The sequence below is a fragment of the Diplotaxodon limnothrissa genome, linkage group LG1, assembly GCF_057381915.1.
Source record: "Diplotaxodon limnothrissa isolate DT_005_m linkage group LG1, D_limnothrissa_male_GT1.1, whole genome shotgun sequence".
Lineage (NCBI taxonomy): Eukaryota > Metazoa > Chordata > Actinopteri > Cichliformes > Cichlidae > Diplotaxodon > Diplotaxodon limnothrissa.
The window spans coordinates 15,888,069-15,913,871 of NC_140596.1; the positions used below are offsets into that span (position 1 = coordinate 15,888,069).

Consider the following 25,803-nt stretch of genomic DNA (forward strand, 5'->3'; position numbering starts at 1 on the left):
TAAACACAGAGGAGAAAGAGTTGCACGGAGAATAACAGTCAGAGGAATATTTTGGCAGCGGAATATGAGCTCATTCACTTAAAGTGCAGGTGGTTCAACATTAGCTGAGCTGGGAGGACTGTTTAAAAGTCACTGCTGCCAAGAAAAAAAGGGATTTTCTTCCCCAGGTCTGGAACATGGAGGAATGGATCCAGTTTTGAAATTTCCCAGTGCAACTGCCAACTATTTGTCAGACTCAGAGATGAATTGTGCAAGTATTTTTCAAGCTGTGGTGACCGGGGACTGCTTTCTTGATGACAAAGTTTCCAGATCCATCGTACTTTACGATTAGTGTGTACCGATCCTTCAAGCTGACTTGCCAGAGATAAACTAAGGCCATCAGTTACTTTCAGTGTCAGCTGGCTCTTTGGGCATCGCTAGAGTCATTACAGAGTCTGCTTTTCTTCCAGACATATATGCAGTATTTAGACAGCGATTACACGAAAAACCTGAATGCTTGACTCCCACAGTGAGGTCACATACTGCGAGGCCATGTCGTACACCTCTTCAACTGCTTGTTAACTCAAATATCTAATTAGATAATCACACGGTTGCAACTCAGTGCGTTTAGACATGCAGACATAGTCCAGACAACCTGCTCAAGTTCAAACCAAGAATAGGAAAGAAAGGTGATGTCAGTGCCTTTTGAATGTAGGCTGTTGGTGCCAAAGTCTGAGTACTTCAGAATCTGCTGATTTGCAGGGATTTTCCAACATAACCATCTCTAAGGTTTATGGAGATGGTTAATATCCTGTTAGCGCCACTTCTTTGGGTGAAAATGCCTATTTGATTTGAAGGCCTAGTTTGCCTTGTATCAGTAGTTCAGGCAGATGGTGGTGGTGTAATAGTGTGAGGAATATTCTCTTGATAGACTTTGGGCCCCATAGTACCAATTGAGCACCATATACAGCTTGTCTGAGTATAGTTGCTGACCATATCCATCCTGTTACGACCACAGTGTACCGATCTTCCGATGCCTGCAGCAGGATGGCGTTCCATGCATCATGATTGGCATCATTGCTGTGCAGCTGACAGAGCTGCAGCAACTGTGTGATGCTGTTATGTTAGTATGTTGAATTTATGGTTCTGAAGGAAAAAGAGGGTACAACCTAACCCTAATGACCTAATGAAGCAGCTTTTGAGTGTATATTAAGATGCGGTGAATCCTACAGTGAGGCGATCCAGTGGCTGTCTTATGCTGTGGGGGTCATACAGTTAGCCTTTACTCCAGGGCGAATCATTTCTGTTCTGCACAAACACCTTTGTTCTATATATAGACCCTAAAAGCAAACTTGCTCTGACACGCTGCTGGTTTGCAAAATCTAGTGACCCACACATTTTTTTTAAAAGGTGCGGCCTCTTCAGACTTCATACCTCACACCTTCAGAGCTTTCAAGGAGCCAGAAGAAGTCAGAAAGAGCCAAAACAACAGCATCCAGTGTTTCTGAGAACAGCTGAAGACGTGCACGGGAAAACCTTTAACAAGACATTTCCTGTCTCCGTTGTTACCTGCAGTTTATGCCTCATTTGTGAAGCTTTTACCGAGGCAAGCGGCACCTCAAGGGAACGAGGTTTTTTTTTCTTCCTTTTTTTTGTGTCCCGTTTGGATCTTTAGCCATCAGAATTGTTGTCTTAAGGCCAAGAAAGATGCCAAGCGGATTTATTTTACCAAGTGGATCATCATGGCCTTGCCATATTGGTCCATTTGATTGACCTTTATTATAATTATGAATTTATTTTATTTTCAGTTGCTACAAACGGGACAGACATGACTGGGGGATAGGACAGGGAGAAAGAATGAAAGAAAGAGAGGGAGAGAAAGAAAACCAAAGGGGAGAAGAGGTTTATAAAAAAAACAATTCTCTTGATCTGCGCTGTGACACTCCTGTAAATAAAAACGTTTTCCATTTATGCCATTAACGCAGAACCTGGAAGACGGGAGTTTTCAGACTGATCGATGCATTATGAGAGGGTAAGTTCTGTACACGCAGGCACAGTGATGACGAGTCCATTTATTACTTTTAAAAACACGTATATCTGACTACTTAGGGTTGTAAGAAAAAAAATGTTTTCGATTAATTTCTCCCCCCCCCCCCCCCAACATTTAAAAACTGAGCACTTCCAGTTTTAAGAGACATCAAAGCTCCAGATCTGTTATTCAAGCACAAGTCACGCCAATATGTACAGTATATCTCTGTAAATACTGAAAGAGTTCGACTCTAGCCCCCCCACCCTTTTTTTCTTGACAGTTTTGCATTAATGTTTACAAACACTGTCAGTTTAAACACTCGCTCCAAAGCATGAAAATCCTAGCTGTCACTTACTGCCAGTCTTTGTAGCGCGGCTGATGTATTGAAAGATAGAAATATTAAAAGAACAAAACAAAAAAACTGTTAGATCAGTGTTTCTAAGAGGAGGGAGGGTCACACAATGGCAGATTTAAACTGCTCTTCATACACTTTTAATGGTAAATAGGCATGCTTTCATCGTTAGATGAACAGTTTTAGCAGCTGCAAACAAACAGAGCATGTACGATGAAAGCGTGTGTCTAGATGAAAGCTGCGATCATATAATAGCAATATCTGTCTTGCCAAAAAAGTGCCCACCGTGCACTATAAATCCAAATAATGAGTATCACTTTTTTCCCATTGTAAAACAGCTACAAATCCTATAGATCGAATCAACATTTGGTCTTTTTTTAAACGGTTAATTCATCAGCTTTTCCATCAATAGGCAGCGTTTTTTCCTGGAGCTCTTCTTATATGTATAACTGAAACGTCTCCTTTTTCTCTTGCTTTACTCTTTATTAAATTCTGGATGTTTATCCACCCAATTTCCACCTGACAATCAACATTCTTGACGCCGACCTTCACTTTGCATCTTTTCTTTTATCCAGCCCAGTTTTGTGTCTGTTTTCATTCAGGCATGTGTTGCTCTGGCTCACCTGTGAAGTGTGTAGATTTATTGCACTAAGTTGAAGCCTCTACACTAGAAACGACAATAAAAAGTGGGCTCAACACTGAGCCTAGCAGTCTGAAAGACACGCGGATAACCTGCAGCATCTCCCCTTTGAATCGGTCTCTGTAGAATACCAGCCTTTCAGATCTTCCCACACATTTCCTGTCTGATCCGCTTCTATATTCAACTGAATAAAGGCAAAAAATGCGCACAGAATTTTGCGACACATGAAATATCGAGCCCTTTGAATGTTTCACAAGCATTTGTCCCCCTAAAATCTGCAACAATGTCATATTTTGACTGAGCTTCTGGTTTTCAAACACGGTGTTAAGATTTCCTGTACTGACGTGATCACACCGGCGGTTAATAGCCACAGAGGACACAGGGTTGATTTCAGAAGTAGAGGGGCAAATCGGCAACCAACGCAAAGTCACTGCTGCAGGGGCTTGAAGATCTGCAGACTATATTAAGAAACATCATATCATCATGTAAGCCGCAGCACCAGTATGATTTCTATGTTTCAGTGTCGGTGCTTTGTTACCATTGCGAAACAGCTGCAAAACACAATGATATGATCTGTGCAAATGAATAAATTTACTTTAAAATGGTAGAAATATATCCAAAAATTGCATGTGGTGATTTAAAAGTTTCAAACTCCAGCAACATATTTCCTGCCATTGCTCATAAAGATGCTGAAGGGTGGAAGAATTTTGAGGAAGCATTTTTAATAAACTTACAAACTTAAAATTAATATATTTGTTACCATGCAATGATTGAAACGCAAAAAGAATACAGGACAAAGGAGTCATTTAAAGTCCTGCAATCACACATGTGCTGTGTCTTTAGGGTTCAGGGTGTAACTAAAGTGATCTCCTTGCAGTTTTGTATGCATTAAACAGATATTTATATGAGGTGCAACTGTGTTTGTGGTACCTGCAGGTCTGGTTACAACCCTCCTCAGGCCACTCCACGCAACTGCTTTACTTTACATAATCCTTGTAACTCTGCTAGTTCGAGCTGTTTAAATGTTCACAAAGGTGATGGTAGTCAGCTGTGGTGGTGCATAATACATCATGGAGCCAACACACACTCGAGACGCCGATCAAATAAAAAAGAAAGTTTCTTCTCTGTCCTCTAAAATATAAAAGGTATGATTTTATACATCTGATGACTTTGGAGGTTAAAGGTGCTTCTACACCACGCTGTTTTATTCTTTTTGAATAAAAACCTTCATCCAAAAGAAAGCAGCTGAATCTAACTTTTCAAAGGTTTGAAGTTTAAGTGAGTCAGTTAACTCTTTGGTATCCAGGGATGCTTGCTTGAGTTAACAATCTGTACATGTGATTTACAGGCAGGTATCCAACCATGAAACCAACATAAACAAAGTATGAGACGGCTTCACATTCCCATGAAATTTCAGAGATATTTATAAAACTGGACAATTTAAACTATCTGATCATCAATGGATGTGAACTATTGTGCAAGAACATGTCTTCTAAATTCAACTGTCAGATACATTATCATATATATTAATATTCAACAAGCTACTGGAAGGATTCCTGTTTTTTGGAGGGTGTAATGTCAGTCTATCACTGAATGTGTTCCTGTGACTGGTCAGCACTTCGTGGAGTGGGTGGGAAGTATTATTCAGCATTGTCTTTATCTTGAAAAACATCCAACACTCTAATACCACCAGCTCCACCCCCACAATGCTACAGGCCCTGCAGATCAGTTTATTGAGTCTGTTGGCATTCGCCACCCTCAACCTTCTGCCGCAGCATACAACAGTATAGAAAATGGGACTGACCATGACTTGTAGACAATCCTGAGCATGTTAAATGACCTCCGCCACCTCAGAAAATAGAGACGGCTCCGAGGTATTTATAGTCCTCCGCTACGTCCACCTTGACCCTCTGGATTTCTGGTCTACTTAAAGTCTGCAATTATTTTCTTGGTTTTTGTTGCACCACATGACAAAGGAGTCCACCAAAGCCCGGTACTCTGTCACATCACTGCCACTGATGCATCCAACCACCTCAGTCATCAGAAAACCTCTGTAGATGGCAGGTCTCTGTTCAGTGGCTGAACTCCATAAAGAGATGGATAATACTGGATATAATCAGTAAATGATGCTCAGTTGGTATTAAGGGGACCAAAGTGTGGCAAGAAAATATCCCTACACCATTACACCACCATCAGACTGATCCACTGATACAAGGCAGGATGGATTCATGCCGTTTATGCCAGCTTTCTGCCAAATGTTGCACCAGAAATCCAGACTTATGAAACCAGGCAACCTTTCTCCAAACTTCTATTTTTAACAGGTTTAATATCTCTTCACACCTAAATGAAGGACAGGTGTGTAGGGGGAAAACATCTTTACACAGATAAACTTCACACACTGTCTTGCATAAATTGCATTTTAATCCAATTTAACTTCATCGAGTGAATTAAAGGTCACGAAGGTCAATTTAAGTCCAGGTTTTGTGAGCGTGAGTGAACTGTAGGCTTAGTTTCCTTCTTTTTAGATGGCAGGAGTGGCGCCCAGTGTGTTCTGCTGCTGCTGTAGCCCATCCAGGCTTTAAGGTTTGACAAGCGTTGCTGGAGTGTGGTTCAGAGATGTTCTTCTGGATTGTATTAAGTGGTTATTAATTCAAGCATTCTAGCCATTTTTCTGTCACTCCTGACATCAACAAAGCTTTTTCATCGATAGATCTGCTGCTAACCGGACATTTTCTCTTTCTCCGTTTCTCTGGAGAAAGCAGTGTGGGAAGATCCCAGTAGATCAGCAGCTTCTGAAATACTCAGACCAACAACCGTGCCACATTCAAAATCACTTAAATCAGTTTTCTTCCCCATTCTGATGTTGGGCTTGAGCTTCAGCAGCTCATCTTGACCATGTCTACATGCCTAAATGTATTGAACTGCTGTCATGTGATCGCTTGATTAGATTAGTGGAGGTGTATCTAATAAAGTGGACAGGGAGTGTATTTTGTCTTGGTTTTGAAGACAGGACTTCTCACAACATTTAACAAAATTGCAGAAATCATATATTTATTGTCTTAGGTACAAAATCCACCGTCTTAATTTTACAATAAACTCCGAGGAGCAAGAACATCAACAGTGACATCATATGGTATACAAAACTGATTTTCTACTTAAAAATAATCAAACATAAGCAGAAAATCTACTTTTGTATAATTAAACTGAAACCTAAACTGAAACCAAAGGCGATTTGGGCAGTTAAACAGTGTACTTTTCCTCTCCTTGCCTCTGTGCTTTGTGATAGTGGGTGTAGCTGCCGTACAGCTCGTTGAAGACCTCCCTGACTCCCATCGGCAGTCCTGCCCTCAGAAACTTGATATCCTGCTCCTTGCACAGGTCCAGTATCAGATAGATGCCCTCAGTAAGATGCAGCTTCACGTCTGGTCGCAGAGTAACCTGGAGAGGTCATTTATGAAAGAGGACGAGACAGCAGAGACAATAAGAGATACAAGAAGAATTTATATGAATCTGAGGTCAGACATCATTTGCTCATTTCATAAATCACATCTGTGTTCCAGCGAAATGATGATCCTGTGTACACACATCTCTTCCTCTCTGTTTTGCACTTAACAAGGTCAAATTTGCATAGGAATATGATACCGTATGCTGCAATATCCATCAACCCGATGTCAACATTTCAAACCGGAAATTATGCGCCGAAACAGTTAAATACACATTTAAGTCGTTAGTTCAGCCATAAGTTTCAATTAGAGAGACATCAAAGGACAGATATAATCATTTATACTGACAAAAACTATATTACTGCAAATGCTCAGAGTAGGACTACAAAAATTCAACAATGAAGATCAATTAATTCCCCAGAAACCCAGAAAATATCTAAATACAGAGCAGTCCATAGCAACGGTCCACAAACCTAGATTCAAACTTCCAGGTGCATCCCAAAAAGAGTTTCTCAAATAGGATCGATAAACATCACAACTTAAAAAAACACAACATGATCTACATTAATTTGCAGTTTGACACCTCATGACAGCAGATTTTATAGTAATAATCAGCAGTTTGCGTCACTGTTGCTCCAAAATGCGCTAAAAATGTAAAAAGTTGTATTTTTAATCCCACGCTGTAGTTTACATATGAAATTCAGTACAGGGTTTTGCCTGGGGGATCAAGTATACGTGGCGTCACACTGCTGCAGAGGATTTTTTAGTTTTCTGAAAATAGGAAGGTCTTACACGTTTCATCTGCACCTGAGTGACAGAAGCAGAGCAACGTGTTCAGCCAACGACGGGTGGAGCTGTCTTACTCTAATAACACGTAAAATAGTCAAACAACAATGATTGTGCTCAGTGGACCCTGCACAACGAGCCAAGTGGATATTCAATATCGTCTGGTTATTCATCTCTGTTACACTACACTGCCACAGACGCACAGGTGTAACACACCATGACCTGATGCTATCAGCGGTGACCGCAGTCTACAGACCTCTGACAATGAGCGAGGAGGTGATGGCTGCTCTGTGCTGCTGACTGTACCTGTTTAACGATTAGATAAAACCTGAGTCACATAATGATAGGCTTCACACATGAAGGAAACAACCCACCATGGGGATTTCTGCAAACAAAGCAGTCAGCAGCACATAGTAACTGCTTTGTGTGCAGAAAAATACGAAACTGAGACAGAAGAGGCAGAAAATGAACATGATAACCAAAGCTATGTAAAGCACTCGTCTATTTCCGCTTTTTATATTTACATTCAGTGTTTACTTATAAAGCACTACTTGTTTTTGCTCGAAAATAATACAATTATATTCAATTTTTTATGGTCCAACAAGCGTAACAGAAAACCCCCAACATGTGTTTATTTTTCAGGTGATGATAGGATAAGATTTCCTGTTCTGTTTTCTGGTCCTTGTTTCAAAATACTAAATTTTTTTTGGTATTTTCGGCTTCTCGTTTATATGTTTTATTTTACTTCCTGACAGAGTCCAGCTGATGGCTAGGTGTGCGTGTGTGCTCAAACCGGGGATCCTTCATGCATAAGACAAAAGTGTTAACGACTACATGCAGAGCGACAACTGCACAAAACAACCGATGGTTTTGAGATTGCATTTTGGCAAACAAACGGCCTCTTTTGGCCTCAGCACAGGACTGTTTACTGGCAACCAAATCCTGCTCATCATATAACTCTACATAGAAGAAGGGCAAACAAACAGAAACCACAAAGCAGAAAATCACCAAAATCATGCTCCTTGTGACCAGATTTTACGCATTCATACGCATGCAAATATCTGTTTAAACCTAGATCAGTCTACCCTGTGACTGATAAGTTCGAATCGCCCCTTTGCTCATCACGTGAGGTTTGGAGCTTTGCTCAAATCTACAATTCAGCACTTTGCACACCGACGAGTAGTCTCACAGTGGATTGCACATTTGTGCAAATACTGTCTCGATCTTCACTGGTCCTAACCGAGGGGAAACAAAACTGCAGTTCCTCCAGGTGTCACTTGAGGCTTTCTGCAAAAGCGAGTCAATCCCCATAGATTCCCGTATTAAAATGCCTTAATGTTACAGTATTAAAAAGCATATTTACAGGGTGATATGAAATCATAGCTTTCCCACTCATACAAACTCCATGTTTGGTGATTTAATTTAATAAACTGTTGATAAAATGTTGCTTTGCTGCTCCACAGGAGGTTTGCTTCAAAGAGCCACGAGGAGAAGCTCTGACACAGAGGCAGCTAAATTACAAAGAGCACAGAGTCTTTAAACTATTCCCATAAGTCCAATTTTAGGATTATTAGATGATTTACGGAGTACAAAGAATCCCAAATATGACTTCCACGCTATTTCTGTCTGTCTGTCTGCCCGCCGGTTTGCTCATTTTCTTTTTCCCAGTATGCGACTCGACTGGAAACTGCTGAGTCAGGCTGGCGTCATGTTAAATACAGTCTGGCTCCTGAGAGCGGCTGCTCTCAGGAGCCAGACGTGACTCACTGTACTGAGGGAGCTTCACTCCAGCACTCAGAGTTACAGTAATCCTGGACCTGTTCACTGAGATTTGTGAACATCTACAGTTTGGCCAATGGAAATCACCGCTTCTGAGCGTCAGCGCCTCCATCGCTCAGCTCAACGGCTACCAGACAAACTGGGCTGGATCAAAGGATCATCTGAGATCCTGCTGCCTCTTCCATACATCAATGTCTGTGTGTGTGTGTCACTCACAGCTGTAGAAAATCACAGGGGATGACAGATGGGGAACTGTCTTGGCTTTCTGTAATACTATGAGTGTGTGTGTGTGTGTGTGTGTGTGTGTGTGTGTCTGGCATTTCATTGCTCTGTCACCAAATTGTAAAAACCATCAGAAAGAATATGTTTCCAGTACAAATATTAGTAAATCAAGACACAGAGAACATTCATACTGTGTGTGTGTGTGTGTGTGTGTGTGTGTGTGTGTGTGTACCTTCTGCAGCTCTGTGACGTACTGAGCCACCATGAAGGCTGAGAGCGCGGTGAAGCTCTGAGCGGCTGCAGCAATGTGAGAGTACATCCTCTCTACGAGCCTGGAGCACTGGAAATACACATCACTGTCTGGACCTTCAGAAAACAGAGAAAGGTGTTCATGTTATTCAGATGTTCATATGTGGAATGTAAAGATATTCTTTACTTTACAAGATTCTTATTTTATGTTACCCAAACCAAACTAATGATCAATAGATAAACTGGAGCGTAACACTGCATTGACCGGCCGGATGTTTTCAATGACAGCTGGAGATACAAAGCTGCAAATCCATGATCTGTATATAAAAGATGGACATTAGTAATGGCTCGTGTCACAAGCAAATTGAGCTGTTTTAGCTTCTAGGTGATCTTTTAAGAGCATTGCCTTCTTAGTGTCTTGAAAGCAGATTTGATGATACAGCACTTTATCCTCCATTTTGACTCTAACTGGGGCCATAATTTGCAAAATGAGCACCACGTTGCACTTACAAAACTCAATAATCTCATAATGAAAATGTTTAATGAACAAAAAAACCAAAGAGACATTTGAGAGCACGCCGAAAATGTCGTCAAATTTTGCTAACGTGGCCTGTCGTTTTGGTGGCCGATCGTGCGCCTCTCAATTTTTGCAACTTGCCATATTATGGTTGAAGACACGAGCGTAACAGTGCAGAAGCCCAGAGAGTGACAAATTATACAGAGGATGTTGCAGCGACTTCCTGTGAGCTAACAGCGGTGTAAATAGAAGTGACAGTGCGATGATGTTGCGCACCACACAAAGCGGCCAATCCGGTGGCGTACCCGCACCTTAAACTTGAAAACAAGGTGACAACAAGCCAATCTATGTGCTTTTCTATTCTGTTATTCTGTTCAGCTTCATTCACACAGCTAAAATCATTAAGGGAAACACTTGATCATCAACCTGTGCGCACACTAAAGCCTTTTTTGGGGAGTTGTCTGCCACCAATGCAGGGAAATGGATTCACAATAGTTTATGTTACCTAACTGATCAGGTGTCCCCTTAAAATCTCTGATTAGTATATTGTTGTATCACACTGAAAGAAGCTGGATAGGTACATCCCTAGAAATGTCCAGTTCTTATATACAGTCTGTGCTTCAGCCTTTTTTCCATTTCTTTAATTACACAGTGAAGCATTAATCAATCATACATGTTTATTTCTACAGATACAAGAGCCTGAGGACAATATCATCATGGTGTGATTGCAGCATTAAGACAGCTGAAAATTTAAAGCTAAACCCCAGAGTGCTCATGCAGCACTCTTATTGGTACAGAGAATAGTTCCTATGGTGACTAAGTAGGAGGTTACTGCAAACAGAGGTCTTAAATTTACAGTGGATTTAAAATGAGAAAATGAGCCTGTAACCTTCTCTACTTCTGGGAGGCTACTGCCAGAAGTGTTGAAACATGTGTGGGCATAGCACAAAGTTTGTGTCAGCTCCAGATTACACAACGCAATTTATTATTCTTCAGTAATCTGCAGTGTTATTTTTTGTTGGGAGGACGGTAACAAAACACAAGCCACATCTGTAGTGAACAGTGAACGCTAGTACAGCCCCTTCATCAGAGTAAAGCAGACTGTTTTTCTGGGCCTTGAAGACATGATAACGTTTCCTGTTATGTCTTTCACCTACAACTTTACACTGTGCAGTCCTAACAGCCTGACTGAGCTGGTTTGGCCACATTAGTGAACGATGTTAATGTTACCTGCGTCACCGTCTCCTCTTTGCCGACCTTCCTGCACAATAGAAGCCACTAGACGGTAGAAGACATTTAAGAAGGAGGGAGCTGCGTTTAACATCGCCTGGAAACACACACAAAAAGTAAACAGTCAGTAACATATATCTTAATAGGTCATACTTCTGCCTGATAAAACACTGTTATACTGCAATTGCTGAAAAGCAATAGATCCTGGCAGAAAACTGTAGACTCTTAAATTCCCAGAAGAGTCATTAGATTTATTCTTGAGGATTTGCAACTGACTTTGGATTATGTTACATTCCATTCACACCACTAATACAGCATTAACATGAATTGTGCTCAACCCGACCTAAACTCATGAAATACTGTCATATGTGTGGTAAAACACTCAAAGGAGGACAAATGTTACATGTTTTTAGGATCTGACAAACACAGAGCAGAGAACTGAATCCAAGACGGTTTAAAAAAAAAAATGGACTAAGCAGTCCTGACAGATCCATCTGTTACATCGCTTTCACAGAGTTGTAACGGAGCAGCCATAAACTTACAGCTCGCAAAATGACTGAGGTAAAAGTTGGATTCCCGCGAGAGCTACGCATGCATTTTTGTCTGTACCTTGCTCCCTTCGGGGAGACTGAGGCAGGGAAGGAGAGACGGGAAGAATATAAATGAGGAAGGGATGATGTCACCAGCTCTGGTTGGAGCTCAGCAACGGTTTCCATCGACTTAAACCTGCTCCATGCCAACCTACCCGGCCTGCCAGCTCCCCGACCTCTCCCTGCTGAGCCTCCTCCCTCACACCTCTCTGACATAACCCTCTTTTCTATTTTGTCTTGAAACTTCCCTCATGTATCACGTTCTCCATCTCCGGTTTTATCCTTTAGTCTCTTTATCGCTTATCTTTTACTCCTGTCTCTTTCTCACTCTGCTTTCCTTCACTGCCTCCTTTTTCCTCCCCTCTTCCCCCTTCTCTTAGTCGTCTTTTGTCCTTGCAAACATCTGATATCACTTAGCTCGTTCATGGCTGGCTTTATTTAACACAGCTGCCCCATTTCAGCCCGGCTTTGTCGCTGTTACTGAACAACAAACTGTCAACATTTTAGATTCAGAAAAACTGAAAAAATTATCGCATTAACAAAGCCGGAGCAGAATAAAGCGTGTGGGCCGGGATGTAGATGGCTCCATTTCTTCAGGATAAAAAAAAAAGTTCATTTTTACGACCTTTTGGGTGCAAAGTGAACACTCCCAGTACAAGGCAGAAAAAGTAGACATCGTGATGTTTTCCATGCAGCTGGTGAGCTGCAATATCCTTTTGTTGAAAGCGGAATTCCTTCGAGGCATCCTGTGAGCTCAGCGGCACCACATACCACATTTTCTTCAAATCAAGGATTCAAACCAGCAGCCTTGACCTACAGAGACCTTCATTATACAAGTGTGTAGGTCTGATTTCATAAGTCGGGGGCAGAGTGCAGGAACAGCTTTTAAAAAGTACCTTTTTAATGTTCTTTAGCTGTACAAAAGCATCTTGTAGAAATTTATTAGAAAATTATCTATGAGAATTAAACTGCTCATTCAGCTTTTTGTAATAATAATGTAAGCGAGCAGCCGCACCCAGCAGCCTGGCTGCGCATTACAGGCAGCAAAGCCAAATAAAAACCTGTTTGGTCAGAATGCATTATGAATGTGGTGACAAGGAGTTTGCAAAGTATTTTAAGGTCTAGATTTACGAGTGAAACTGGGCGGTAGCTGGATGGTTACACAGGATCTTTGCCTGTTTTATGAAGTAGACAATGATGGCAGAGTTCATGTTTGGAGACAGAGCCTGATGGTTCAGAATTTGAGTGACCATTCTAAAAAAAAAAGTAGGCGCTACCTTAGGCCATAAGTCTTTGTAGAAGTGTACTGGAAAAACTTCTGGTGCTGAGAATTAATTGTTTGGGAGATGCTGTAGAGCTTCGTGGAATTAAGATATTGAAAGAGGTGAATCCAGAGCCGCAATCTGTTCATCATTTAGTTTCACTAGATTTATATTGTTAAGAAATTCTGAAATATCAGCGTCGGTGGGATTAATCTGTGATGAGTATAAAGCTTCATAAAAGTCTTTAAAAGATTTATTTATTTGTTGTGGATCATGAGTAATGTTCCCAGTGGAATCCTTTATAGAATGAATAACTGTTTTTTTCACCTAAACGTTGAAATAAAGTCTTATTTGATATCAGAGCGGTGTGACACTTTGATCTTGTTGTCGGTACTAAAGTAGATCAGCAGCGAAGAGTGGCCTCACATCAAGGAGGTCATTCAGTGTTTGGAGTCCAGCTGCAGTTTACATAAACCTTACCTGCTGCTGAGTTATGGCTGAAAAACGATCTGTGTTTCTGCAGTAAATTAATTAACTGCTCATCTTTTTGCATAAAACACCAGGAGCACATAAACTCTTGAGTCAAGGCTAAAAACATCTTGTAACAGGTTAAACTGATCCTGAACTTTGGACACTGAAATCTAATCAGCTCATCTGCAATTCAAAGAGAAAGTTTGTTTGCAATTTGAAAATTCCCTTTAAGACATTCCAGAGAAACTTTCATTACTGTTCGCATGTCTCTGCCCAGGACACCAAGATGTTCCCAAGCCCATCGTGAGATCCTGGGATCTCCAGTCCCTAACAGATCAGCACAGCATCAGTATCACTGGTACCAATCCATCCATCCATCTCCTGCTCCATTCTCCCCTCCCCTGACCCAGAGTGAGCACTCCACCCTTTTCCAGCTGACAACTATGGTCTCAGATTGGTGCTTATTCTGGTCCCAGTCACTTCACACTCTGCTGCAAACTGCCTTAATGCACACTGAAGGTTATCACCTGATGAGCCCAGAAGAACCATGTCATCTGCATACAGCAGCGATATGATCCCAAGGGTGGCAAAGTGGAAACCCTCTGCTGCTTGGCTGCAACTAGAGCTTTGCACAATGTGAACAAAGCTCTTGGCACGCCTGTACAGGAACTGTAGGCAAGTGCAGTTTAAAGAACATACTTTTTCCACATTTCCAAAGCCACTGTCATGTGCATTACAATGTTCAGTGTCTATTTACACGCACAACACCTTGACATGGTCAACTATTTTAGAGCTAAGCAGCAGTGAAACACATTTTATATAATTTAACTGAATAAGTTCTCACTTATTAAAAAGCAATCCCCTATGCCAGACTGGACCCTCTTACACACTGCATGTTTCACACCCCTGCACCACTTCTTTTACCTGTCCCTTCATACCTGAGGATGACACTGGATGATGGCGAACAGCGCCTCGTGAACAGCCAAGAAAGCTGAATGATAGACTGTTGGGGTCATGTGGTCAAGGGGGACTGACTGGAGCGCTCCAAGAATCAAAGTCACATGATGAGGGCTGGTGATTTGCCCCTCCCCCTGTCGAAGCAGTGATGTCATCGACATTATCGTGGGAATGGTAAAGGGAAGGGTCAGCGAGACGTCCTGACTGGATAATCTCACTAAGAACTGTAACACAGAAAGACAAAGACACAGTAAAGGTTCGATAGATGAACACGTACAAACAATGAGAGCAAGAAGCTACAAAAATCCAAGCCTTCCAAACATTAAAGTATTTCCTTCACAACTCATCTTTTTTTTTTTTTTTCTTTTTTTTTTTAAAGCTTTCTGGATGTAATGAATACCGAAAATACATATTTAACAAAACTGACAACAAAAGGCTGTTTCACAGCAGACATGACTTCCCACAGCAGCACAGGTGTGCCTAACAATATTAACAATGGACCTGTTCATCGTATTTTAAGGTCCCATTAAATCAAGTCAGTGACAATGAGCCAGCATGCAAAGCAACAGAGTCCACATTCACAAAGTACTTGGCTCAGAGTAACTCCCAGAAATGAAATTCCAAGTGTCAATGTTTTCTAAGGACTGAAAGTTTGAACTAAACCCTGCAAAATAACAGCTATTTACAAATATCTCAAACACCCAGGAAAGCCCTTAAGGTGAAAAACCATTAGGAGTACTGAGGATGATTTTTAAGAGAGCAAAGGCCACGGCCACAGCAACCCCCGCCCACGCCTTCTAGCAAGGACATTACATATTTGCAGTTTGCATTTGTTGACTGATTCATGGTGTCAGCTCATGCAAAAAACACAGTCCACCGAGTAGACAGGTAGAGCTGGAGATGAGGCTGGAGAGATGGATGACCTCATGAACTATTCATGCAGTGAGATTTTGATCACGTGGTTATAGGTGACTAACGGTGATTACATAACTGCAGAAACGACTCAGTGCATGCATGCAGGCACGCCTCACTGGTGGGCTCTGGGAATTGGTTTAAGAAGGAGAAATGTTTTCCAAACCCTGGAGTAGTCGTTATTTTGCACTTTTCCATATTACAAGCCTACATTCACACACAGTTACACAGCACTTTATTGTATGACATTAAAAGCTTTCTACCTACCACACACATAATAAATAAAGAATAAATAAAGAATAAATAATATAATTTTAAGATTTCTAAAATACTTGTGTTTCCTATGTTTTTAACTGGTGGTCTAATACATTTGTTAAGCATTGTAATACTGTACTAAATAAATGCAAACAAAAATATAACAATCGGCATGTAAATTAAAGTAGTTTTGTGTATTTCCAAAGAGAAATCGTGACAAGTAACCACCATTAAAGAGCTGAAGAAAAAAAGATTTTAATAAAATTCTGCCTCTTCACTTAAAAGAAGAATTTAATTAGAATATTTTATGCTTTTGAACAGGCTCTCTCTCACATGTATAAAAATACAGACTTGACAGATAACAAAAGCGTGAGTGAGGGGATGTGTGTCTATCAGAGCACTCCGTGTGAGTGGGTGGGGGTCTTGATGAAAAGGCCAAAAGAGCATAAGTGAAAATTACAAAGAAGATGAACAAAAGACTGTGGCTGTCTTTGGGCGCTGGTGGCTGTCAAGCATTAAAAAATTACAGGCATTTTTATTGAATAAAAGAATAAAAAAGGTCCCATGTACTTCCAGCGCATGGTCGCTAAAACCATCACAGATGATGAGCCGGAGATCGGACTGTCGCGTCTCATCATCATGGCCCAGTATCTGCTTGTCTTCACTATAATGTGAATGTTAAACTGATTATTCTTGTTTAATGGCTTTTACCTAAATAATAATAAAAAAAAACCATAAATCCTAAACATGTAAGCAGTCATTTAACTTGTAGTTTGAAGCCAGTTCATTTTCCAGTCACAGTTTCTGACTCTGGCCTCAAAACAAAGCTGGCTTCATTTCGAGGCGTGCCCCACACCCATAACCCCGTTTGTCATCATTCCAGTGATTCCACACCAGGTGTGCAAACTGATTTAACCGTCTTTTTTTGTGAAACAAACAACTGAGCAATGACACACAGCATTCCCGCAATAACACAAAAGGTTTTATATTCTTTTAGCCTGGACAGCAGCTCCTCCCGACAGGCAGGCAGGGAAACTACGAGCGTGAAATGCATTTTGTTTCTAAAACACTGTCCTCACTCTCTTCATGGTGATCTGGGACATTTTGGTGGTCTGGCAGAGATTTTAATACCAATTTTAAAAATTACCGCAGTAACCCAAAGTAGGTCGTTAAAATTAGGGGAAAAAATCATAATAATTTTAAACACAGTTCAAACCAGCATGCTATTGAACTGAAAAATGTGCATACATACAGGGGATGCGATTAAACTTTAAATATGATTGAGATTAGACAGAAGGATCAGAAGAAGCACATGTTTTGGAGCATAAACACCATGATGTAATCAACTGATATTCCTGATGGTTTACAGCTTCCACCTCAGCCTCTCTGCAGGTGCAGGTGGGGCCAATAAGAGACCCAGGAAGCATTTGACTTGCACGTCTCAAGAGGAAACCACTTGGGAAACAAAGCTGACGGTAGCTAACACCGAGCGCCGCCAGAGGCAGTCCAGTCGACTGACACAGGCAATGCAGAGAAAAAGGCAGCTGCAGGCAACAGTTAACAAGCCTACCAGAGGTTGCCTACAGTCTCTCTTACTGTCTTTATTGTACATTTAAGGGGCCCCTTTTAAGTACTGTATATATGTGCATGAGTAAAGTGGTGCTTTTGTGTGTGTGTATTCTCACTGCATTAAACTCTGTATGTGTTCGAGTGTGAGTGTTTGGTTTTCTCACCACCACAGCAGATATAATCTGTGGTGCAATGAGCCACAGAGCTCTGGAGCAGGTTTCAGGCAGCTGACAACAGGACAGCAGCTTAATGGTGATTACTGCAGATAGCGCCTCCTGGAGAGCAGCAAACAGATAGAAGAGTTTGAAAAAACAGTTAACACAGAGTATTAAACATTCTTATTCACTGTGGGGGAAAAAAAAAACCAAAATCACAACCTCCCATTTGTCAGGTAGATAAAGAGAAAGCCTCTCATCTAAAACATTGTATTAACAACACAGAAAAATCTAAATTGTGCAGATTCTACAGGTTTTAAGATCATGAAATCTGAAATAGGAAAATTCAGTCTCAGCCTCACCCTGCAGTTTCCTGCCCTCAGCTTGCTAATGTCCAGTCCTTCCCTGATCGTCATCAGCAGTAGATTAAATCGACTTGTGGTACTTTTCGCCACCAAGTGGCGCAACAGCTCCTGCACAGCCGGCTCCAGCTCACTGAGGTCAGTTGAAGGCAGCCAGGGAGCTGAAATCAAAGAGATCGAAAGAGATTTTAGCAAGAAAACAGAATCATTAATGTGCTGCATTAATAATAAATCAGTCCATTCAATAACACGATGGATGCAAGCAATGGTTGCTTCACTGAGTGAATGGGTTAAATGCAGAGAGGAATTCCCCCACAGGGAACAATAAAGTACACATAAAATATACTGATCCAAACAGAAATGTTGTCACTAAAACTGACAAAGGCAACAGGGAGACTGGTTTCATAAAAAGGGGTTTATCAGGCTTTCTCTTTTATTATTTTATTACTTTTTGATCTGTGTGATGTCAACCAGAACAGATATTCTTAATTAAATATTCTTAATTGTGTTTGCAAGGAGCAGCCAATCAGAAGAAAGTTGCACCAAGGCCCCAGGATAAGTTGTCGAACTAAGCATCATGTAAAGCTGCTCTAGTGGAGCCCAAGAATCCTCTGCAACAGAATTCAAATTCAAACAACTTGAAATTTAACTAGCTGGGTTGAATCTGACTGTCGTACGTGCGACAGAGAAAAGCTCATTTTCTTTAACAGATGGCATGAAATACTCCCTTAGTTGTATTCCTGTGTCAATGTGTGCGATGTGCAGAGGTAATTACTGAAAGGACAACACTGACTGATTGCACAGGTGAATGAGATGTTTGTTTTTAATATGGTTGCATATACCTGTCAGTAGCCTGTGCACAGTCTGCAGTATCTGAATGTAAAGGTCATCCAGCTCATTTCTTCCCTTCTTCATCCCTCCTTCCTCCTCCGTGTCTTTTCCCTCCACCATCTGCACAGCTTGGTAAAAGGAGGACAGGAAGCGGAGAGAGGAAACCAGGAAGTCCATGGGCCTGGGGGCAGAGCTTATTTCTTTAAGGATCTGCTGGCAGAAGCCCTGATAAAGGCTCATATGAGTGAGCCTGGTGCCACTGTGCTTGTTCTCATCCTCCACTGAGAGTGAGGACAGCTCAGACTGCAGCATGACTGTTACGACATCTACTAGAAAAGCTTGACCGAGGATGCTGGCGGGCTGGTTCACCCCCTCACTGAGAGTTTGGGGCTTTAGGACAAACTCGACAGCTGGTACCAGCGAAGCAGTTATTTTTGCAAGTATTTGGGTTAAAATCTGATCCAGTGCCTTGCTTCTTCCCAAATTGGAGATCATCACTTGGGAGAAAGAAGTCACAGATGCCAGCAAAAGATGAACTGATGACAAGGAAGCCCCTGAACTGGATTCAGCATTTTGTATGCTTGTCACTTCCTCGCTAGTAAGATAGGAAGCAAACTGGTCCAGGTTGAGTCGAACACTACTGTTTCTGATAATTATCAAACTGACTAAGGTCTGTATGAAGACCTGCACCGCTTTGATAAAATCCAACCAATCAGTGCTGCATGTGGCTTGAGCTCTCGCACTACTTCTATGCCACAGGAGAGACGACAAAGCGGCCTGCAGCAAAGTACTACCGTGCATGAGCTTCAGAACACTTTGGAAATTCTTACTCTCTAGGAGATGAGTGAGAACCCCGAGCAGCTTTCCTAGGAACAGAGCATCACCTCCAGATTCTGTCATCCTCTCTGGCTTACAGGAGGTGGAGGTGAGCATAAAGAAAAGCAGGAGGAACACACAGGAGAGATCCTCGGAGCTCAATCCATCTGGATGTAGGATTGTTAAGATTTGAAGTAAGCCTACCAGCTCCCTGCTTTCTGTTTCAGTCAGCAGTACAAAAATCTCTCCAGTTTTAGAGGATGTCAAAATATCCTCAACTATAGTCTCTTTCTTCACCAGCGTGGGCAGAGGCTGACTGGCATCTCTCTGTGAAGAGACTGCCTCTCTTTCCTGAAATGTCAGAAGTGTGGAACAAACCTCGGGTGTATGTGCTGCCCCGAGCACACAGATAATCCTTTGTGTGAGCGACCAAACTGTGGCGGAGAACAGTGAAGGCAACTCAGCAAGCATTGGGCTTTGAAGAAGCTGCGAAGATATGAGGGAGACGGTCAGAGAGTCGGGCGGCAAGTCTTCTGATCCGTCTGTCCGTCTGTTCAGAAATGAGCTGATAAGTACGTCAGCTATGCAGCGCACGTCTTCGCTGCTCAGGTGGCAAAGGATCAAAGGTAAGTTGGTCGTAACAAGATACCAGTGCGCTGCAAAGTAGGAGCTGGTGGTCACGCTGCTGATCTGCCTGTCCCACGCCTGCTCTCCATCCAGACTCACCTCCAGCTCAGATGTAGCTAAAATAAACTGTGCTGACCTTTTTAGAAGCGCTGCGGTGCTGGATTCGCCTAATAACACGTCGTCCAGCAAAATCTTCTTCATCTGCTGTAAAGTGAGGAGCTTGAGCAGCATGCAGCTCATTGGGCTGTAGGAGGGGGACGGACGGTGACAAGCAGGTAAGATGTCACCTGATAAAAGACTCTCTATGTCAGAGATTGGAGAACTAGAAGGAGCTTCATCAGGAGATGCATATTTGTAGCAGTGCATGTGGAAGAGTGTATCCACCTCCACCCAGGTGTATCTGAGCAGGAGAGCTGCCTCCAGGGTCTTCTGCTCCCACAGTGCTCCAGTTTTAGACTCTGAAGGTTTCTCTTTGAGGTTCAGACTTTTTCTGCCTTTCTTTGAGGCCTTCTGAACTGAACTTGTATTTCTATTCTTCTTCTCTGTTGAAACCACACGTAGTAACTCCTTTATCAAGCTCTGAAACCCCTTCATTAGGTCCTGACTCTGCCTCACCAAGGGAACAGGAGAGGCATTGTCTAGAGTCTTCAGATTGAATAAAACAGCATGAAGCAGCTGACTGAGGGGGAGGAGTTTGAGAGAAGCATCTTTTCTCTCTTGGTCCTCATGTTCTCCATCAGTCTCCATTCGCTCTCCCTCTGTTTTCTCCTTCACCAGGTCAGGCAGTATGTATTTCCTAATGGCCTCCATCACCGATGAACAGATCTCTAAAACTTGGGATGGAGGTGTGTCCAGAAGGCAGGTCCTGAGAGAGGTGGAGATGCTTTCAGGCAGAAGAGGAGGTCGAAGGTCATCCAGAGCAGGCTGGCAGATCACTGACACGAGCTCAGAGAACAGACGAGGCAGCTGACGGAGCTTAGTGTAGGTCTGGAGGAGGCTGCACACCATGAGCTGTTGGCAAGTAAAGTTTCATTAAAACATCACCATCTGAATATTCATAAATTAAAATGAATAAACTCAATTCTTAAAAAGTTGGTGGTGCTGTATAAAATGTATATTAAAACAGAACACAATGATCTGCAGATTTTATAAACTCACAGAAAAAACACAAAAACATATCAAATGCTTACATTTAGACATTTTCACATGTCATGACAAACATCAGCTTATTAAAACATTAAAAAAGCAAAGAGTTTTAATCTCATAATCTATAATACATAATTTCAAAAATTCAGGGATTTTGGAGAAATCTAACAAATCAACACTGGATGACTGAACTTTGGACCGTCAGTTAGCCATCATTCTGTCATGGAAATAAGGAACACTTCCAGAAATCCAGAAAACTATTTTGTGGTCAAACAAATCCAAATTTGAAATTCTTTCTAGAAAACACGAACACTGCGTCCTCTATACTAAAGAGGAGAAGGGACCATCTGGCTTGTTATCACCGCTCAGTTCGAAAGCCTCCATCTCTGAGAATATGAGTGTGCATTAATGCCTATAGTATTGGCAGCTTGCACATCTTGAAAGGCAGCATAAGGGCTGAAATGTATATACAGGTTTTAGAGAAGCATGACCCATCTAGGTGACATCTGTTTCAGGGAAAGACTTCCTTGTCTTCCTTCCATATTTCAGCAGGTTAATCTGCAATATGCAGTTTAGCAATGCTACAACTTTATTACAGCAGCATGGCTTCATAGGAGAAGAGGGTCCAGGTGCTGAGCTGGCCTGCCTGCCTGCACTCCACACCTTTCATTAAGGGAAAACATTTGCACATAATGAAATGAAAAATATGACAAAGAAAACCTGGGACTGTTGAGCAGCTAAAATCCAATATGAGGATATACAAAGGTACTTTTTCTCAGTTTAAACAGTTAATATGTTTTCTGTGTTCTATTGTAAATAAAATATGGGGTTATGAGATTTGCAGATCACAGCATCTCAACTTTTAAGAACTGAGTTTGTAATTAAAAACACTGATTTATTGTCCTTTTTTTTTTTAATTTGTAAAATATAAAAGTTAAATGAAGACCTGTCTGGCGCGTTGCACTCGTGCTTCCATGCATTCGGCATTAATCCAGGCTGAAGATAAAAGCTGGTCCAGATCTGGCTCGAGAATCAGATGATTGAGACTCAAAAGCACTTTCAAACAGCGGTACCACGATGGAATGCTGAAAGTCAAGACGGGAAATTTTTCTATCATAAGAAAAGAAAATTATTCTGTAATTTTATTGGAATAAAAATGTTTTACAGAGAAGTTGTTCTTTACCTCGGCTGGGCCTCGTTGAAGAGCAGTTGTCCCACGGCTCTGTAAAAGTTGAGCTGGACGTCTTTGTGTCGTATCCTGTCTGCGGCCACATTATAAATACCGGTCGACAGCGCCTGGCTTAGCAGGGACTCCACAGCCAGCAGAGCCAGGTTCCAGTTCTCTGGGGAGCTCATGGAAGCTGGAGGTGACTTCTGCTCACCAAGATGAAGATCTAAAGTTGGAACTAATCTGCTTAGAAAGTAGAAACACAGCATCCTCTGCTCCTCCTCATCTTCTACCCTCGCTTTCCCGTACTTTTCCAGAAAAAACTTAAACAACAGACACAAAGCACTGGACTTCACAGGGTAATGTAGTGATGGCTCACAGTAACCCCGGTCGCTCAGTTTGGAAAGTACAGCGTTGACAGGCTTGAAAGGCCCCTTTGTCCCTCTTGAACCACGTTTCCCAGAATCCTCTTTAGGTGGAAGGAGCTCCTCCTTGTACAAGTTCAGGTGCTCAGAGGGGAAGAGTGCCAACTGAAGGATGGAGTCCATCTTCATGCGGATGTCTCTACAAAGCTGTTGACGGAGACGCAGGTGAGCGAGACGCGCTGCAAATTCTCCCGAGGTCAGCAGGTGCCGGAGCAGGACGAAGGGTTGGAGTAGGTGGTTTGTCACCATACTAGAGACTCTGCTAGGATTGGCTTGTTGTCGCTGCACTGACAAATACGATGACAGCACCTGAAGCAACACCTCAAATAGGTTAGCTGAATGGAGGTTTTCCTTCGGCTTGGAAGAGGATTTGTCAACGTCCGACTGTGGCTGATCTACTGAACTGCCATTCAGCATGTCCATCTGGGAAGACTCCATATTTGTTGCAGGTTCAGTCTGAAGACACTCGGCCATCGATTCATCGTGACTTGTGACAGGCTCCTTCTTTAGGTATTCCATGGGCAACTGCTCCTGCAGCTCACGACAGGCCAGCGAGCAGAGCTTGGCCAGCAGATCAACCATAAGTTCATACTTAGATGTAAAAACAGATGAGAGTGCAGGAGAAGAGAAAATGCACTGACACACGCTCAGTATATAGGACACACACCCCGACAACTTGGAGCCAACGTGTGCGCACTTCTGCAGCTGGTCAAGCAGCTGGAAGCAAAGAGAAAAAGCTGTGAGTAAAACTTCCACTTGTCAAGTTAGTAATTCTGGGACCTTTTAGTATAATTGCGTCTTTATCAATTCATGCTACAACTGTAGTATTAACCCAGAACTGTGCAGGACATGCTCTTACTATCTTCTAATGACACAAGACAGAGTCAGAGGAGATCACATGTGCTGTTATATCACAGACATGATTTCTGATTTAACTGCTGGAGTACCTGTGCCATGTTGAGCTTGAGAGTGATGGTCTTTCCCTGCTTGAGGAAAGACTGGAGCTTCCGGCTGTGAAGCACATCATCAAGGTAGCACCACAGGCCTTCCAAGAAATCCTGGGAAAACTCCACCTTTTTACTGTAGTAGAGTGAGAGGGCATGGGTGCACCAGTCCAACAGCACCTACAGACAGATTTAGGTTAGCTGCTGCTTAATACACGCCAAAAAAGAAATTACCGCGCTACAAACATTCACAAGCTTCCACTTTTACCTGTTCTTTGTTGGGCAGCAGGCACTGTGAGGAGATCCAGGCAAAACGTGCCAGCTTCAGCTTGTTATCCCATGGAGTCTGTGGGCTCTTTAGTTTCAGGTGGATACCCGAGTAGATGGCAGCCATCGCTGCAGCTGCTGATGCAAAAGGTCTGGAAAGACAGGAAGAAGACAAGGAGTGAGCGGTTACACAGAGGAGAAGAAAGAGGAAACCTGGATATTCCTGATAATCATTAGTGATGGTGAAACCAGCTAGCTGGGATTATATAAGACAGACAAGGAAACAGAAAGAGATAAGTAAGGCTTTTCCTGACTCTTATTTTATGCAACAATAATTGGAAGTTTTACTTCATTTTATTTTTATAAATAGATGCTATAGAAGTATGTAACTGTCTGTCAGTTATAAAGTAATATTCAGATCCTGTTTTTTATATAAAAGGGAAAAAACTATTCCATCCATTTTTTTAGTTTATTAGCATCCTCCAAATAGCTGCGATAAAATGAAAAGAATTACTATACACATGAAGTAGTTTAGTGACAAGCAAATTAAGTTTGGCACAGTGTTTAAACAAGCTGTCTGAAACAGTTAACCACATCATTTTAACTTCAAAGCTTTTTATATGTAATTGTCAATACCCTGAACTTCACCTACTCCTACTTAAATAACAGGAAATAGTGTCAAGAGTGAGGGGATATAGTGTTCTATAGAAGTGGCTGCTTGACTTTATTTTAGCACCAATGCGTGTCTTAGTATTTGTGACATATGTTGTAATGTATATATACACATATATATGTAATGACACTGTGAGTTTTACCTATGAACAAACAGCAAAACAGTTGTGTTAGGCTTCATCTAAATTATCAGACATCAGTTATCCCCATCATTGCAAACTCTCTGTACTCACTAGACTGCTCCCCATCTGTCTAACATCTGGATTACAACCGGATGTGACTACATTCAAGGCGGGGGGTTTTTTCACTTTATTGATCAAACAACTGATTATTTATATCTATTAAACTAATTATGAGCACAAAAAAAGACTGGAAATAAGCTGGCTGGTCTGACGAGTCTCAATTTTCTGCTGTGAACTGCTGTGATCAGCTCTCAATTCAATATGGTCCCCTTTGGGATGTGGTGGAAGACGAGATTCACACAGTGGTGAGGAAATGCACCTGACACATCTGCAGCTGTTGTGTAATACTATTATGTCAACATGGATCAAAATCTCTGAGGAATGTTTTCAAGATGAATCCACGAAGATTTAAGGAAGCTCTCAATGAAAAGGGGATCAAATCCGATATTAGCAAGGTGCTCCTAGTGAAGTGGCCTGAGAGTGTATCGCTTTGCACTATTTATAAGCAGCCCGAGAAGTCTTTACAGCAGTGATAAATTTTTCTTTACCGTTTTAAACAAAAGTCATCAATTCATAATCTAGAACTGATCGTTTTTATGCATTCTGTCGTTTTATATTATAGAGTACTTGTTGTTCCGAGTTTATTTGCCCATCTGTCGGAGTTACTTTAACTTATAAAGTAAAAAAAAAATCATTTATAAGAATGATAAACCAGTAGAAGTCCCATCACAGAAACACACACTGACATGCTTAATGCTAACGGCTAGCTACGCAGCATATATTGATACTAACATGGACTAATCCCGGTGCTGCTAGCCGCCTGCACGCATACAAATCAGCTCAGAACGTCTGATTTACTTGATTATTACCATCGACCCACATCTGACAAATTTAGGTCTTTCAACTTACTGCTTTGGAATCCGCACGTGTCTCCTGTTTTCTGATTTGAACGACCCCTCAACTTTC

General features: G+C 41.8%; 1 protein-coding gene across 1 annotated transcript; it reads right to left on the bottom strand.

Moving 5' to 3' along the window:
* Positions 1–6,240: 6,240 nt before the first annotated feature.
* Positions 6,241–25,803, bottom strand: urb2 (URB2 ribosome biogenesis homolog). The gene is made up of 12 exons (XM_085353558.1): positions 25,747–25,803; positions 23,985–24,135; positions 23,720–23,896; positions 22,363–23,489; positions 22,126–22,264; positions 18,602–21,044; positions 17,760–17,920; positions 17,407–17,517; positions 14,488–14,730; positions 11,227–11,323; positions 9,463–9,596; positions 6,241–6,438 (listed from the first exon to the last, which is right to left on the bottom strand). The coding sequence occupies exons 2-12, from the start codon at positions 24,108–24,110 to the stop codon at positions 6,241–6,243; spliced, it is 4,956 nt and encodes a 1,651-aa protein (XP_085209684.1). The 5' UTR covers positions 24,111–24,135; positions 25,747–25,803.